General features: G+C 34.8%; 1 protein-coding gene across 1 annotated transcript; it reads right to left on the minus strand.

Annotated features, from left to right (window-relative positions):
• Positions 1 to 308: 308 nt before the first annotated feature.
• LOC107904799 (mitotic spindle checkpoint protein BUBR1) lies at positions 309 to 8,850 on the minus strand. Its single transcript, XM_016831289.2, has 12 exons — positions 8,565 to 8,850; positions 8,391 to 8,450; positions 8,005 to 8,149; positions 7,618 to 7,775; positions 7,339 to 7,420; positions 7,173 to 7,239; positions 7,030 to 7,084; positions 6,647 to 6,728; positions 1,224 to 1,319; positions 1,043 to 1,125; positions 730 to 807; positions 309 to 636 (listed from the first exon to the last, which is right to left on the minus strand). Exons 1-12 carry the CDS (start codon positions 8,735 to 8,737, stop codon positions 573 to 575), a joined length of 1,143 nt encoding a protein of 380 aa, XP_016686778.1. The 5' UTR covers positions 8,738 to 8,850; the 3' UTR covers positions 309 to 572.
• Positions 8,851 to 17,353: the final 8,503 nt, after the last annotated feature.

Genomic DNA, 17,353 nt, shown 5'->3' on the forward strand with positions numbered 1-17,353 from the left:
AAATTCAAGTCATATAAATATTAATTACATACAATATTAGTAAAAAGTATCCTTTCTTTAGTGAATTATATAAATACTCGAGAAGAAAAAATAATTAATAACACAAATTTAATATGATTTAGCTCCTTTGATCTATGCTCACGAACCAAAAATGGATTAAATAAATTTGCTTACATAGAACTCCCAAACACAAACCCATTGAATTAGCATTTTCTCTAAAATCTGCAATAAAAGCTTCCTCAAAAATTGGGAACGGGTGAAAGGAATTAGACAGTTAAATATGGTAAAATACATGAATACAATACAAATATTTGAATTGCCAGAGAAGGCAAACCTTCATTAAATCATTCAGCCACCTTATGTCTTCACTGGGAAATCATGAAAAAACTTGACTACAAGCATTAGATAGGTGTTCTTTCGACTATTTATTGAAAGCAACAAAAGATGAAACCTTAAAAGCCAACAAACAAGTAAAAAACGTAGTACAGCATGATATTATGGACCAGGCTTTGGAGTTAAAAGCTGATCCCACCATGAAAATGATACAAACACACCAAGGAGCCACCATGAAATCATCTAGGTAGACTATTTGAAGGGAAATTTCGCAATGGGTTCTCCCTAAGTAATTCAGTTTCCCTGCACAAAAGATTTTGAGATATCAGCTAACTTAGTGATGATCTTTTCCTTTAGACAATGCTTAAAGACCAGTGATCTCGAAATGTGTTTTACTTTTTTATGTTTCTGCTGTCCAACTCTCTCAGTTGCAGACTTGAAGTTCTGTCCTTCTCATCATGCACTTTTGGCTTTCTGATAACAAAATTTTGATAAAATAAGCAATGCAAATATCATAGAACATATAACAAGCATTGATTACATACCAACATTTTGAACAAATGATTCAGTTCCATATGTTTCTATTTTCATGTGGTAGAATTATATGTTGTATAAGGATACTCAAGAAAAAAATACGGAGACGGAATAACATAGTTGTATACATGCATGTCCAAAAGTTATACAACTTTTAGAAATAACTAGTACTTACTCTTCACATTCCTCATCAACAAAAACTTCAATTTGAGCACTTGCAACAGCCCCTACGATTCTAGGCACAGGTCTCTGCGGAATCTGAGAAGAATTTTATGAAGCTCAATGTCATTTTTAGAACAATCTGAACAATACATCACCCAGTAGCAAAATATCATGTTTTGGGAGTTGAAGTAAACCTTGTGTGATGTCCACTTTGCAGGCATAGCATTATTTTCTTTGTTTCTCTCAGCTCTACCTCCAAGAGTGTGCCAAGAGTTTGAACCGGTACTTGGCTTAGAGTGATTGTTGTTCCAATAGGGTCGGAAGCGTGTAAATTATTGTACTAAAAAATCACACAAAGTTCAATTCCCAGGGAAGAGAGGTGGATCACATGGATCTCTTAAATACCATGCTTTCCTTAGACAGAATATCCCTTCTATAGTAATTTAATAGCACAATTAAATACTACTATTATACCCTCAAATATTGAAAGAAAAATAGGACAAGAAAGAACACAAGAGATTTAACGAGGTTCGGTAAATTATACCTACGTCCTCGGGCACTAACACCAGATGATAACTTTACTATCTCCAAAATATTACAAACAAATAGAATTCCTTAAGAATTCTCAAATGGGAGAAGAGAGAAAACTAAGAGAGAAAGATTGGTTGGGATGGTTGAAATGAGAAATGGTTAGGCCTATTTATAGTTGAGGTTCAGGGACTAACTTGCAAATGGCCTAAAAAATTAGGGACCAAAATTGCAATTATACCATTCAACTTTAAACTCAACTTGCCAACCACTTTTTACTTTCTTCTTTCGGTGCCAATTGCACCTCCCACCATTTTTGACTTTTCAACAATCTCCACCTTGAAGATTTGATTAGGATAATCACATCTTCACACACTTCCTTCAACTCCCCAAATTTGATAAAGCTATCTTTTGTAGTGCCTCCAAATGCGCTCTCGAGCGCCATACACCTAAAGGTGCTCAAATTCTCAGGATGTTAATCAAGTTCAAACAATGATTAAACTTGATTGTTGTTACCACCTTGGTCATCATATCTGCGGGATTATCTGCTGTCGGAATCTTCTGAAGTAGAATTTTTCCTTTTCAAAGACTTCCCGCACAAAGTGATATCTTACGTCGATATGCTTGGTTCTTGAATGATAGACTTGATTTTTCGCTAAATGAATAGCACTCTGACTGTCACAATATAGACTAATGTGACTTTGAACAACTCCCAAGTCTTTCAATAATCCATTAAGCCAAATAGCCTCCTTAACAGCTTCTGTAACTGCCATATATTCTGCCTCTGTAGTAGACACAGCTACTGTAGACTGTAAGGTAGACTTCCAACTCACTGGGGCTTTCGCAAGAGTAAACAGATACCCCGTAGTTGAACGACGTTTATCTAAATCACCAGCAAAGTCGGAATCAACATATCCAACTACAAACTGACCAAGTGCTTCATCCTGTTCAAAAATTAAACCAACATCTACGGTTTTTCGAAGATACCGTAGAATCCATTTCACAGCTTGCCAATGTCCTTTTCCAGGATCATGCATATACCTGCTCACAACTCCAACAGCTTGTGAAATGTCAGGCCTCGTACACACCATCGCATACATCAAACTCTCAACTGCATTAGCATATGGGACTTTCGCCATATATTCTCTTTCATCTTCAGTCTTCGGAGATAATTGAGCACTAAGTTTCAAATGAGAAGCAAGTGGGGTACTTACATGTTTTGTGTTTTCATTTACACCAAAACATTGTAATACCTTTTTCAGATATTGCTTCTGATTTAAACAGAGCTTGCCTCTCGGTCTATCTCTACTTATCTCCATGCCGAGAATCTTCTTGGCCTCACCTAGATCTTTCATCTCGAACTCTTGATTCAACTGAGCCTTCAGCTTATCTATCTCATTTTGGCTCTTCGAAGCGATTAACATATCATCAACATACAAGAGTAGATAAATGAAAGATCCGTTATGCAGCTTCTGCAAATATACACAATTGTCATATTTGCTTCTTGTGTACTTCTGCCTTCTCATAAAGCTATCAAATCGCTTGTACCACTGCCTCGGGGATTGCTTCAATCCATATAGCGATTTGTTCAGCTTACAAACCCAATTTCTACCACCAGCATCTGTGTATCCTTCGGGCTGAGTCATATAGATCTCCTCTTCTAACTCACCATGCAAGAAAGCCGTCTTAACATCAAGTTGAGCTAGCTCCAAATTCAACTGTGCTACCAAGGCCAACAAAATTCTAATGGAGGAATGCTTCACAACAGGGGAAAATACATCATTGTAGTCAATTCCCTCCTTCTGAGCGTAGCCTTTAGCTACCAATCTTGCCTTGTAGCGAATATCCTTCTTGCTAGGAGATCCATCTTTCTTTGCGAATACCCACTTGCATCCGATTTCCCTTTTATCTTTCGGTAATTGCGCCAACTCCCAAGTATTGTTCTTCCGGAGAGACTGCATTTCTTCATCCAAGGCACTTTTCCATTTATCACTTTCTAAGCTTTGCATTGCTTCTTGATAAGTGATAGGAATATCATCAACAACGGGAAGGGCGTAGGCCACCATATCAGTAAATCGAGCAGGTTTACGAATTTCTCTCCGTGGCCTTGCAACTGCAACTGGTTCTGGTGTACTTAGTGGTTCTTGGGTCAGAACCTCTTCAACCTCTATTTCCTCCATTATGGCTGGAGAATTAGACTTATTAACTGGGCAAATCCCCATCTGCTCAAACTCCACCTGTTTTGGAGTACACTCCACCTGCTGTGGAGTATTGCTCGTCTGAATATCTTTATCTGCTACCTTTTTCAATGTGGTAGATTCATCAAAGATAACATCTCTGCTACAGATCATTTTCTTTGTGCTTAAGCACCAAAGACGAAATCCCTTCACTCCAGAAGTGATTTCCATAAAGAGAGCTTTCATTGCCCTCGGATCTAACTTTGACTCCTTTACATGGTAATAAGCAGTGGATCCAAACACATGTAAGGAATCATAATCTGTAGCCGGTTTTCCAGACCATACCTCCATAGGATTTTTTCTTTCTAATGCAGATGATGGCAAACGATTAACAAGATGGCCAGCGTATGTCACAGCCTCAGCCCAAAATTGCTTGCCCAACCCAGCATTGGACAACATACATCGAACTTTCTCCAGCAATGTTCGATTCATACGCTCTGCCAATCCATTCTGCTGTGGTGTATCCCTAACTGTGAAGTGTCGAACAATACCATACTCTTGGCACACATCGAAGAACGAATCACTTTTATATTCCCCTCCATTGTCCGTCCTAAGCCGCTTGATTTTCTTGCCAGTCTGGTTTTCGATCATAGTTTTCCATTTAAGAAAAACTCCAAGCACTTCATCTTTAGTTTTCATGGTATACACCCAAACTCTTCTGGAAAAGTCATCAACAAAAGTAACAAAGTAGTGTTTTCCTCCCAACGAAGGTGTTTTGGAAGGCCCCCACACATCTGAGTGAATATATTCCAAAATACCTTTTGTATTATGGATAGCAGTGCCGAATTTCACTCTCTTTTGCTTTCCTAGAACACAGTGCTCACAAAATTTTAATTTGCAAGCCTTTGCACCTTTCAACAATCCTTGCTTTGCCAGAATTTGCAAGGATTTTTCGCTGGCATGTCCCAACTTCATATGCCACAACTGCATTGAGTCCAAGTCTTTGTTACCGGAAGCTGCAGCGACTGCTCCAATAACTGTACTACCTTGGTAGTAATACAAGTTATTTTTCCTGATGCCCTTCAATATCACAAGTGCGCCAGATGTCACTTTCAAAATCCTATCTCTCATAGTAACAACTGAACCATTGGATTCCAAGGCTCCCAATGAGATGAGATTTTTCTTCAAACTGGGCACGTACCGAACATCAGTCAGAACTCTGGTTGATCCATCTTGATTCTTTAATTGGATTGAACCTATCCCAACAGTTTTACAGGCATTGTCATTGCCCATATAAACAACTCCTCCATTTAGTTCTACTAAATCAGAGAACCACTCCCGGTTAGGGGACATATGATAGGTACAACCCGAATCCAATATCCACTCATCTGAATGGAACGACGATGATGATGCAACCAGTGATAGTTCAGAGTCACTAGTATCATGCTTAGCAACACAAGCATCTACAGCAGCTTTTCCCTTATTCTTCAGCTTTGGACAATTTTTCTTCCAGTGGCCTTTTTCATGACAAAAAGCACATTCATCTTTCCCGAGTCTGGACTTTGACTTTGATCTCCCCTTTTGAGTTTTCTTCCGAGTGTATGAACGACCTCGGACTACTAAAGCTTCTGTATCTCTGATTGAGTTTTTCTGTTTGTCCTTCTTTCTCTGTTCATAACTGTATAAGGCCGCACAGACTTCGCTCAGAGATATATCACTCCTGCCATGAAGTAGAGTAGTTTCTAGGAACTCAAACTCCTCAGGAAGTGACCCCAACAGCATCAAAGCCAAATCTTCATCTTTGAATGTCTCATCCATATTCAGCAAATCAGTGACTAACTGATTAAATTTGGTGATGTGATCATTCATTGTGGTACTTGGGACGTATGTGAAGCGAAACAGTCTTTTCTTCAAGTGGAGCTTATTTTGACTGTTTTTCTTCAAAAATTTTTCTTCAAGTGCCACCCACAACTTATTTGCAGAAGTCTCCTTTGAAAAAGCATACCTCTGCTCTCGAGAAAGGCATGATCGAATTGTGCCACATGCCAACCGATTGATCGCCTTCCAATCTTTCTCCTGTACATCATCTGGTTTCTCTTCATCAATGGCAATGTCTAGACCCTGCTGAAAAAGGGCATCTAGAACCTCACTTTGCCACATACCAAAATGGCCCGTGCCATCAAAGATCTCCACGGCCAATCTTGCATTTGCAATTGTCGGTCTTGTCCACATGGACGATGTTGAAGCTCCTACACCGACCATTTTCTCCATAATCTTTCAATATACCTAAGGAAATCTTTTCTGATGTGGAAGATCAGTTTAAACTGCAACCACAGAGCATACTACGATTAACCTTCGGCTCTTGATACCACTTGTTGTTCCAATAGGGTCGGAAGCGTGTAAATTATTGTACTAAAAAATCACACAAAGTTCAATTCCTAGGGAAGAGAGGTGGATCACATGGATCTCTTAAATACCAAGTCTTTCCTTAGACAGAATATCCCTTCTATAGTAATTTAATAGCACAATTAAATACTACTATTATACCCTCAAATATTGAAAGAAAAATAGGACAAGAAAGAACACAAGAGATTTAACGAGGTTCGGTAAATTATACCTACGTCCTCGGGCACTAACACCAGATGATAACTTTACTATCTCCAAAATATTACAAACAAATAGAATTCCTTAAGAATTCTCAAATGGGAGAAGAGAGAAAACTAAGAGAGAAAGATTGATTGGGATGGTTGAAATGAGAAATGGTTAGGCCTATTTATAGTTGAGGTTCAGGGACTAACTTGCAAATGGCCTAAAAAATTAGGGACCAAAATTGCAATTATACCATTCAACTTTAAACTCAGCTTGCCAACCACTTTTTACTTTCTTCTTTCGGTGCCAATTGCACCTCCCACCATTTTTGACTTTTCAACATGATGACCCCTCATGACATCCATATTTGTATCATTGTAAATAGATAATGGAGTTCGGTGCACCCTATGAATGAAAACCAATAGAAAAGCAAGTTCATAATGGAGTTCTTATGGTTATTAAAAATATAGCAGAACGGAAGATAATAGAGTGCCGTGATTAAAATGAGAGCTCCATGGTTAGAATGAAGTAGAGGAAGATGAGAGCTACATTGCTTGGGCTTTTCATTTTTCTTGAAGTACACGTGTTTGACATTTGTGTCTGAAACATGGATATGGAGATACGAATTCCAAGTATCCAAGTATCCAAGTCCGAATAACACAAGATGAGAGCTCAAACTTAAGTATAGAAAGGTTCTTTTGCTTACTGATCTTGCTTCAACTTGTTTCTGCCAAGCTCAAAAGTTTTGATGGCCTGCCTTTCTGCAATCACAAGAACTTACATATTATGCTGTGGAAAAAGCTTTTAGATGGTAAATTGAAATTGACAAAGAAGAGAAATAGAACTTACGACTCTCTCCCCTGGCCAAGACAGTTCCGAAACTTCGGACTGGTAAGTCATCTTCCTTCAACTCTTCCTGTAGTTTGGGAAAAGAATGAAAAACATAACCAAGAAAATCTTTATAGAAGCAATTCAAATGTAGAGAAGACATTAAACATTAGTCTATAGTCTATACCTCAGTAGCATTAGGTCTTCTCATTGAGCGAGCAAGAAATTTCTTGTATGCATCCCTCAGCTTCTCTATTGGTTGAGCATTACTACATTTGCAGGAAAGCTTAATTAGATCAACAAATGTAAATTTACAAAAGAATAAATGGATAAAAAAATCTACACACAAACCAAGTAAGCCTTGAGAGAAAAAGCATGTTTTAACATAAAATGAAATGCACTTCAGTATCAGTTGAATCAAATCATATCTCTTCCATAAAAACTAAATATGGAAGACAGCTTTTACCTGGATATCCCAAGATTGAGTATATCATTTGCTGCTTTCATCTTAGACTTGGACTCCATGTGCAAAGCATATGCTATATAGTAAGCTGAATGTGTCTTCCCAATATCATTGGCATCAAGAAAACTATAAATGACCTCAGCATCACTACAATGCTCAGCCTGCAAACACCATTTCCCAAACACTGATTCAGCATTTTAAACTCAGAGAAAACACCATTGCCATTTCAATTGGTATGCTTTCTATGTGTTCATTTATAACATGTTAAGTAGCATATTTCTGATTAACTTGACATCTGAACAAGCATAAACGACTTAAACAAACTATAAACATCACCATCTATGATTCTATATAAGATGATTAAAAAGAAGGAAGGTGAAAAGTACCCACATATTCCAACCAAACTTTGAGGTAGCGGAGATCATCTTTATAACGATCCGAATGCCAGAAAGCACGAACGCATTGCTCATAGATCAATACCAGTCCTGAGAAGTCTCCACCTGGTGGGAATGCCTCTTGAACCCATTTAATGCAACTTAACCCCAAAAAGGAAAACGTACAAAACAAACAATAAGCCATTGAAACAATTTAACCATATCTAATTTGAAACAAGGACACCCTAATAAAACAATTGAATCAACGGTCAACACTACCCGCTTTCCATTTTTACTCAATTTCGAATTTCAACCATTCAAAATGCAAAACCCAAATTCATTTCCAACCAATAGAACAGTTCAAGATTCAAATAAAAGTTATGTAATGGGAAGAATAGTTACTCAAGCCAAGGCTGGAGAGGATCGTCTCCTTGGTACTCATCTATTGCCTCAATCAATCTCCTAAAGATTCAAAGTAAGAAAAAAGGAAATACCCAGATAAGAAAATGGATTAAATATTAAAAATAAAGTTAAAAAGAACACAAAATAATCGTAGATAAGGATTTTGGAAGAGACCTTCGGTTTTCAATGAGAGATTTCTTGAGTTGATCATTGGTGTGAGCTTTGAGAGCGTGGTTTAAGAGATCGACGTTTCGGCCTCTCTTCAAAGGTCTCACGTTTTCTTTGAAGAGTTCCCATTCGTTTCCCGTTTGTCGTTTCGATGAAAGGAACTCGGTCTCTGGATCCATCGCTTGGCTGCTCTTCTGCTCTCTTCTTGCTGAGTTTGAGAAATGGAAAAAAAAGAGAGAAATTTAGAAAAAGGAGATGAGATTTCAAATTTTGAAATGTAACAACGGCTCCTCGAAAAGTTGCCGTTATATGGGAATTAGATTTGGAATAAAATAACTTGACATATTGGGCTAGCCCGGGTCATTTCCCATCTTTCTTTTTAGGTTTAATGTATAGAAAGTCCTCAATTATTATTATTATTATTTTAAATCAGCTCCTCCTAATTTTTTACACTCAATTAGATTTATTCAAGGATCGGGTCTTTAAATTCGAGTTGAGCTTAAGGACAATATTAACATGCCTTATATTTGTCTAAGCTTGGCCCGAACTAAAATATAGGCCTAAAAAGCTTGCCATATTTTCAAACGATTAACTCAAACCCATTTTAGGCCCAATATTATCTTTTAAAAAATATTTATTTTATTTTATTTTAATAATTTATAATTTATAATTTTTTATTTATTAATTTATAATTTTTTATATATTTATCTTAATATTTTTTTAATATTTTCTTTAAATTAATATTATATATTTAGTATAAATTTATTTTTTATGTGTTGTAAATTACATAATACATAAAAATAACATAGTATAAAGTATTATAAACTTAAAAATAGGTCAGGTCGGGCTCGGGCTTAAATGTGTTTAAGCTCAAGCCCGAGCCCAGCTCATATTTTAAATGGCCCTAAATTTTTTACTCAATCCCATTTTTTGGGCATAATATTTTTGTCCAAACCCTCTTAAATTTCAGGTAGACCTTCGCCTGGCTCATGAATAGGTCTACACCCAATTGAGCTCTTAAATAGACAATTTTGATTAGTGAGATCCTTTAACTAAAGTTGGTTGTTGAAAACTAACAACAAACATAATCGTTAACGAAGATCAAAAATAAAAATTTTCAAAAAAATAAAAATAAAAAATATTGTTTTTAAAAAATAAATCTAAAACAAATAAATTCTGAATATAGAAAAAAAACAATTTTAAAATTACTAAAATTATTTAAAAATCATAAATTGCACATTTTCATATAAAATTGAACAGTAATGAGTTAATTAAAACTAAACAGTTATTATGTTCTGTCTATTCTATTGTTTATTTATTACTTCATTTAAAAACACATTTGCGAGAGGGATCATCTAACAAACATGTTCATTGATATTTCAAATCAATTAATATTTTTATATAAATATTCAAAATATATCATTTTCAATTGAAATATAAAAATATGGAATGTAAGTATAAATTAATTGCATGTATGTGTACGTATCTATATAATAAGTTAAACCAAATTTAAAATATGGGGAAAGAATTAAGTGAAAATAGACTGCTTTTAAATTGAAATAAATGAAAAAAAAACGAAAAAGATTATGGTTGGATTGTAAATTTAATGGTTTTTTTTTACAATTTTTTATATTTTTTTATAATTTTAAAATGAATTTGAACAAATGAGTTTCTGAATACACATTTTTCCATTCATTATAAATTTATTTTTTAAAATAATTTTAAAAATATTTTAAATCTTTTTACTTTTTATTGACATGGCATTATCACGTCAACATTTGTTAATTGATGTGGTGCTTATTAATGATCATGTCAACATTGTCATTAATTTTTAATGGTTAACATTGATCAAAAGATCTCACTAATCTATTTAGGAGCTTAATTCAGTGCAAAAAATTGAGAGGAGCTTAACTAATTTTTTTTAATTCTTTAAAGATTTTTATCCATTAAGCCTTATATATATATATATATATATACTAAATATTAAGAAGTTTTAGAAAGTAACAATATTTTGAGGATGATATTTGAACACATGGCATCATGCATTTCACTATTTTAACTTAATCATTTTAATTAAAGTGTGAAAAAATCAAATACATATTTAACTTTTTTTAAAATTAAATTGACTTAAAAGTAAACCTATTTATATATTGAGTTATTCCTTTAAGGTCCATGCATGTGTACTGAATATTTAAAGCTTAAGGCTCCATTTGGATTTACAACTACCATCAGTGAGAAAGAATCTTAAAGCATATGCTTTTTCATTGTACTCTTTTTTGTTGTTTGGATTATTAATGGTGAGGTGCATCTCCACAATCTCACCACACTGTCTCCTCAATTTTCAACTGGAGTGAACTCGGGCAATGGGTGAACTGGGCAACCAGTGGAAGGAGTAATTCCCTTTTTGCCCCTGCAATCCTTTTAAAAAAAATTATATATGTTAATTTTACTTTATTATTATTTTAATCATAGATTAATATTAATATGTTTTATTAATCAATATAAATATAATTTTTAACAATTTCTTAATTTAAATACAATTTAAATATATTTTATCTATTAAATAATTTAAATTTATTATTTAATTTATTAAAATATTTATAATAAATATTGGAAGATACATTTTAATATTTTATTAAATTAATTTATAAATTCACATGTTTTAATAATTTTATAAAAGTAAAATAATTTAAAAACTTCTATTATATATCAATTCTAATATGATGTCCTTAATAGTCATTTTTTATTCTCACCTCACTGCTACAGCTGCGTTTGAATCCAAATACACACTCCACCATTGTTTCTAATCTCACTGCTACAATATTCAATCTCACCGTTACAGTAACTAATCTCACCGCCATCGCTATTTTTAACCTCACTGGAACTAAACACACCGCCCATCCAAACTAAGCCTAAGTTTACTTCGGCTAAACTTGTTTTTTAATTACATAATATATATTATTTTTATATAACTTATAGCATATAAAAACAGTTTTATATAATATATTTTAAATTACATATATTTTAGAACTTGTTTGGAATGTAATTACAACTTTTGTTTAACACTTAGATGCAAGGGTGAAGGGTGTAATCAAAGAGGGCAGATACAATGGACCTAGACTATAACGTAAAAGAATCTCAATGAAAAATTTCTAAGGCACCAATTATATACACAAGCAATAAGCAACAAAAGAAAAAAGAGGCACAACAAAACTTTCAAAGTAAATGCTTTCTCAATTTGATTACACAAAACTGGATGATTACAAATGTGGTCGGGGAATGCCTTTATTTATAATTGAACTTCCCTACATTCAATGGTGTAGATCAAATTACATCAACAGCTTAAATTCAAACATATCTACAAGATAGAGTACTAAGAAATTTAAACTATTTGTATAATCTTATCCTTAGAATTACAAAATTACATGGTAAAATACAAATTATTAGAGTGTTTACATTTTCACTAGACTTCAAGTAGATAAACCTTGAATCTTTCTAGTATTGGACCAGTCCTGGTAGGCTAAGCGACCCCAAACATCCATAAAAGCAACTAAGGTTATTAGTGTGCGCCTTGGTCACGAGCTTTTGTATGCAACCCATGTCAAAGGCATGGTCCTAGCCCCCATTGGCGAAAAGATATAATATTTTTTTAGTACCTTTGAAATTTAATTATTCAATATTTTTTTTAGTACCTTTGAAATTTAATTATTCAATATAATTCTTTTAGCTTTTTAATAATATGGAAAAATTACGTTTTTGGTCACTTTCAAATATTAATAATTTAATTTCTACCATTTTAGCATAAATAATTTTGAATTTGACCTTTCAAATTTTTTAATTTCATTTCGACCCCTCCAATACAAAGTTCCTAGCTTCGCATATGACCTAAATTTGAAGTACTCAGGCTTAAAACTCATCATATGCAATTATCATGTGTGCGTCTTTAGTCTCACTATGACCTAAATTTAAAAAGCTAATAATGGTATTTATAGATCACTCGCAAAATGAAATTAACTTTTGGTAAATCCTAAACTTTGATACTTACAAAATACTAATGAATAATTAACCAACTCAATAAATTCAAGTTAGTATAAAATACCAAATGACCTGAAAAGGCCCATTTCCATAAAAAAAATTAAGAAAATGGGTCATTTTTTTTAAAATAACGGGAATGGTCCGTTTTTACTAAAACGCGCTAAGCTGCCGTTGTTTTTAGGGGAAACACAGAAAAACACGTCTAGCTCAGTGCTTTTTTCCCTAATGTCAAGTAAAACACGCTATGTGGAAGCGCTTTTCAAAAAAGCGTCCATGTTGGCGCACTTTTGTCTGTGCTCCAACGGTCAACTCCAATGGCTATTTGAACTAGTCATTAGACCCTCAACAGTCTAGACAAAAAAGGATAAACCCCCATCACATTTTTCACACACAATTCTCACAAATTCTCTCCTAATTTCTCACAATTCTCAAAAAGGTCTACAATTACAATCCTAAATTCTATTTTTATCTAAGTTAATATTTTTATTATTCTTTTATAAGTAATTCCAAGAAATAGTATTTTTTATTAAAAATTTGTCCGTATTCAATTTAGCAATGGCCAGGTCTCTAATCCGTCTTGATGACAAGCACATCTCTGTCAATCAATTGCAAATGGTAAGAATAATTTTTAATAATTTTTAGATTTTTAAAATTTTTTTATTTCATAGTTATAATTGAACTTAATATTTTTTATAACTTTTTATGTAAATAGGTGGAAGATCGAATTTTGCAATTCATATTCATAATCTATTCGGTCCTCTATCACTGTTGATCGAAACATACTTGAGGGAAGGTAGTTTTTTCAATGTGACCTACTTAGGCTAGGGGTGTAAGTTGGACCTAAAACTCTTAAGTGCGTTGGTGGAGAGGTGGAGACCAGACACACACACATATTCCATCTTCCATGCGGTGAGTGTACTATCACTCTAGATGACGTGCAGTTATAGTTAGGGTTACCCGTGGACAGATCGATAGTCACCGGGTTTATTCAGTCTGCTAATTGGTGGACTGTTTGTTACGAACTTTTGGGTGTGGTACCAAAGATAATTACTGTAGGTCGGATTAAAATGGCCTAGTTACGAAATAATTTCACGGATCTAGTGAACGATTCTACTAAAGAGAGGAGACTACGATATGCTCGAGCGTACATCTTTCAGATTATCGGGGTATTCTGATGCATGATAAGTCATGAAACTTTGTACATCTAAGGTGACTGCTGAAACTCGTCGATTTTAGACAGGCTGGCGAACTCAATTGGAGGTCCGCAGTGTTGGTGATATTGTCTAGGGAGATGTGTCGGGCGACGAAACTAGGAAAAATCAAGATTGGTGGTTGTCATTTACTACTACAATCATAGGCTCAATATCGCCTTCTATTTTTACGTCTTCGAGTGGACTACCTTTATACATTTTCACTCATAACAAGGTAAAATTCAGTATATATTACCATTATTAAATTGATTTAGAATAAAATTATTATGCTAATAAGCTATTTAATTAGGTGGAACCATGCCTCGAGTCACGTGAGATTACCTATCGAGTTTGAAGATATATAACTTCTATTGGACCAACGATAAGAAGCGGAAGTATGTATTTATTTATATTTGAACTATATAAAAATAACGTAGTCGATTTCGTATTTAGTATTTAGTATTTAGTATTTAATATTTAGTAGTATATATAACTAGTGTTTTTATTACATTCATATAGTTTGAATGAACACCATACAAGGACTCGATAATTCAGGTAGTAATTCTTGAGGAATTCTTTGTGAATCTCAACGTCTGGCACGTTAAGGCCTAGTTGGTAGTATATGCTACTGTCAAGATGCACAAGGCGGATAGAGTGTTGCAACAGTTCAGATTTCGACAATCGATTCCTGTGGCACCTTAGGAGCTTGATGATCTGTATCGCCGTGGGTGACGTAAACACCTCCAGTATTTTTGTTCTATCAAGGTAGGTCATCTTCTCAACCATCCAGGTATAAACTAGAGGTTGCACGAATGTAAGGATTTACATAGACCAAAGGCAGACCCCAACAACCACAACCTCGACCAGAGCTAAACTTAGAAGGAATCCAGTGTGTAACTGTCGACCATTCCGATGTGACACAGATTCCTACTGGTATATGCACTGATGAATTGTAAATTGCATCATTTAAATTAATATAAAATCTTTTGAATATTTTTTTGTACACTATCTAATTTAACTATCCATTAAACCCTAATCGAAATTTTAATTTGCATTGAATATTTTCATATGCAATATATTTTCATATAGCATTGCAATAAGATTTGATGTGAATAGAAATATCAAATGTTTTTGTTAAAAATTCACATGAACAAGTATTAAATTTATTTTGGATTAACAATGGCTAACAATTCTCATGAAGACATATTACAATGTTTAACTTTGCTGTGGACAGGACGGCATTGTATGACCTGGGTTCTCACACCACCCGCATAACCTCTATTGGTTTGAACATTCACGAATATCTATGTTGTTACATATTCGAGTCGAGCACGATCAACCTTTTAGTTTGCGACGCAGATCTTTATCAGGTAACAACTTAAATTGAACAAACGGTATAGGTGGCCACTTACGTTCATCTAGAATCAATTGTAATACATGTATCCACACGTTGTATGAGTTTTCTAATTTGTACAATTCGTCGACGAAGCCCATTGGATTCAAACAAATATTCATACAACATGCAATTGCATGAGCACATGGATAAGTGCATTAAATATCTCACAATTGTAAGTTCTATTTCTCATGTGTACCCGGTACATCCTCTGACAATACCTTGATCCGACTTGTCGAACTCCGCCACCTGAAACCATAGGTCACCGCTCAAGTGAAAAATTTTGTGCATGCAGTTTGCTCATGCCTTACCTTTATTACTTTCTTCCATTACCGTCGGGCACTATACATGACCTCTTTGCAATTGCCCGACATAACTTGCCACTTGCTTTGGGAATAGTTCCGCTAGACAAAAGTATATCTCTTTCACAACTACGATTATCAGCAAATGATGGGTTCCCTTTAAAACAGAATTGATGCATTTCACCAGGGTTGATGTCATGTGGTCATATCGTAGTAGCCCAACGTCGTATACTTGTGTCCACTATTCGAATGGTATGTTTCCGAGATATGTTGCCCCTGTCAAGTTGGTTGACCGCAATATTGTCAACATTTCATGAAAACGGTCATTCATGATCTTGTACCCTGTCAATTTAAGTGCATGTAACGATTACATACCAAAAAAATATAAAAATACAAATGGAACATTACAACTGGTGGCAATCAAATACTCGTGTTCATCACTTGTTGTCGCTCAATGGTAGACTGATATTGCTGGTAATAATTAGATGCAACGTGCTGTAGATAGTACCGATGGTGTGTACGATCTCAAAGGTTTCCCTGTCATTTAATTATGGATAATATTCCAGCTCCCTGATCCGAGATGACGCATGTATCAAGTTAGGGGCAGACATGCCTCCTCAACCTAGAAAAAATAAATCTCAATCGTCTATTTTCTAGCCCGATGTTATTGCAAACGCAATTGGAAGGATTTTCCGATTACCATCCTATGTCACAGCTAATAACAGCCGATGGGTATATCTTCCATACATGAAGGTACTATCTATTTGTGCCAAAGGCTTGCAGTACTGGAATGCATCTTGGCATTGCTTGAAGGTCCAAAACAGACGCTCGAACACTCAACACCCGTGGAGTAAGCGATCGTTGTAGTATGCGAAACCTGTTTCAAGATCTGTTATGCAACCAAGTATGTACCTCTCCAGCACTTGACATCACTGCCATACCTCGTTAAATGACGCGTCCCACCCATTGTACATCTTCTTTGAGGCATTCTGTTTAGCTATCCACGCCTTATGGTACAAAGGCGTATAGTTGAATTGGTTGCGAATATTGGCAATTAAAACTGACATGTTAGTCCTCAGATCCTCTTTCACATTGGTAGTATTAGGTCCGCGATCATATCTAAATCCAACTTCGGATGATCTCATGAAACATCTGCAACCCAACGAGTCCGTCAAAATTAAATTGGAAATAATTTTAAACCCTAAATAAAACCCTAATAACCCAATGATAATGTGCCCAAGGCAACACATGTATGCGGACTGGTGAACTTTTTAATCATCTATAACCTTATCTTCTTCCTAACAGAAGCCATAATTTTCCATTAGCAGCTGCCGTTTGGGACTACACACTTCCCCTCAAACTTCTCAGATTTGGATTTAACCACGTGGAAGTTAACCCAGTTCTGTCAACTCTATGTTCTAATTAAAAGCCAATTGCGATGTGTTCTCCAATAAAAAAGTCACGTCGTTCTCTGTGTCACAGACCTCACTATCATAATAAATAATAGCATTAATTCGTCCACTCATTTTCAACTAATTTATCTATCAAAAAAAATTAAAACACGAAAATCAAAACATTATGCAATAAATATAATGCTTCACGTAAATATTAACACGAAAAATCAACTTATACCTTCAACCCCAACTTCTATTCTTCTAAACTTTAATTCTTCTGAATTTCTTCAATTTTTATTGCTTCAACTTATGCCATTAGAGGCTGAAATATGAGTCATTTATAGCCTAAGGGAATGCGTCCCACTCCTTTCTGTAAAATGCCCCAGATAGTGGGGGCTGAAAATTGTAGAGGAAAAACACTTCAAACAAGACACACTATCAGAAGTAATACTAAAAAGGATATCTAGTTGGAAGCGTTTTC

This window comes from Gossypium hirsutum, chromosome D05, assembly GCF_007990345.1.
Source record: "Gossypium hirsutum isolate 1008001.06 chromosome D05, Gossypium_hirsutum_v2.1, whole genome shotgun sequence".
NCBI lineage: Eukaryota > Viridiplantae > Streptophyta > Magnoliopsida > Malvales > Malvaceae > Gossypium > Gossypium hirsutum.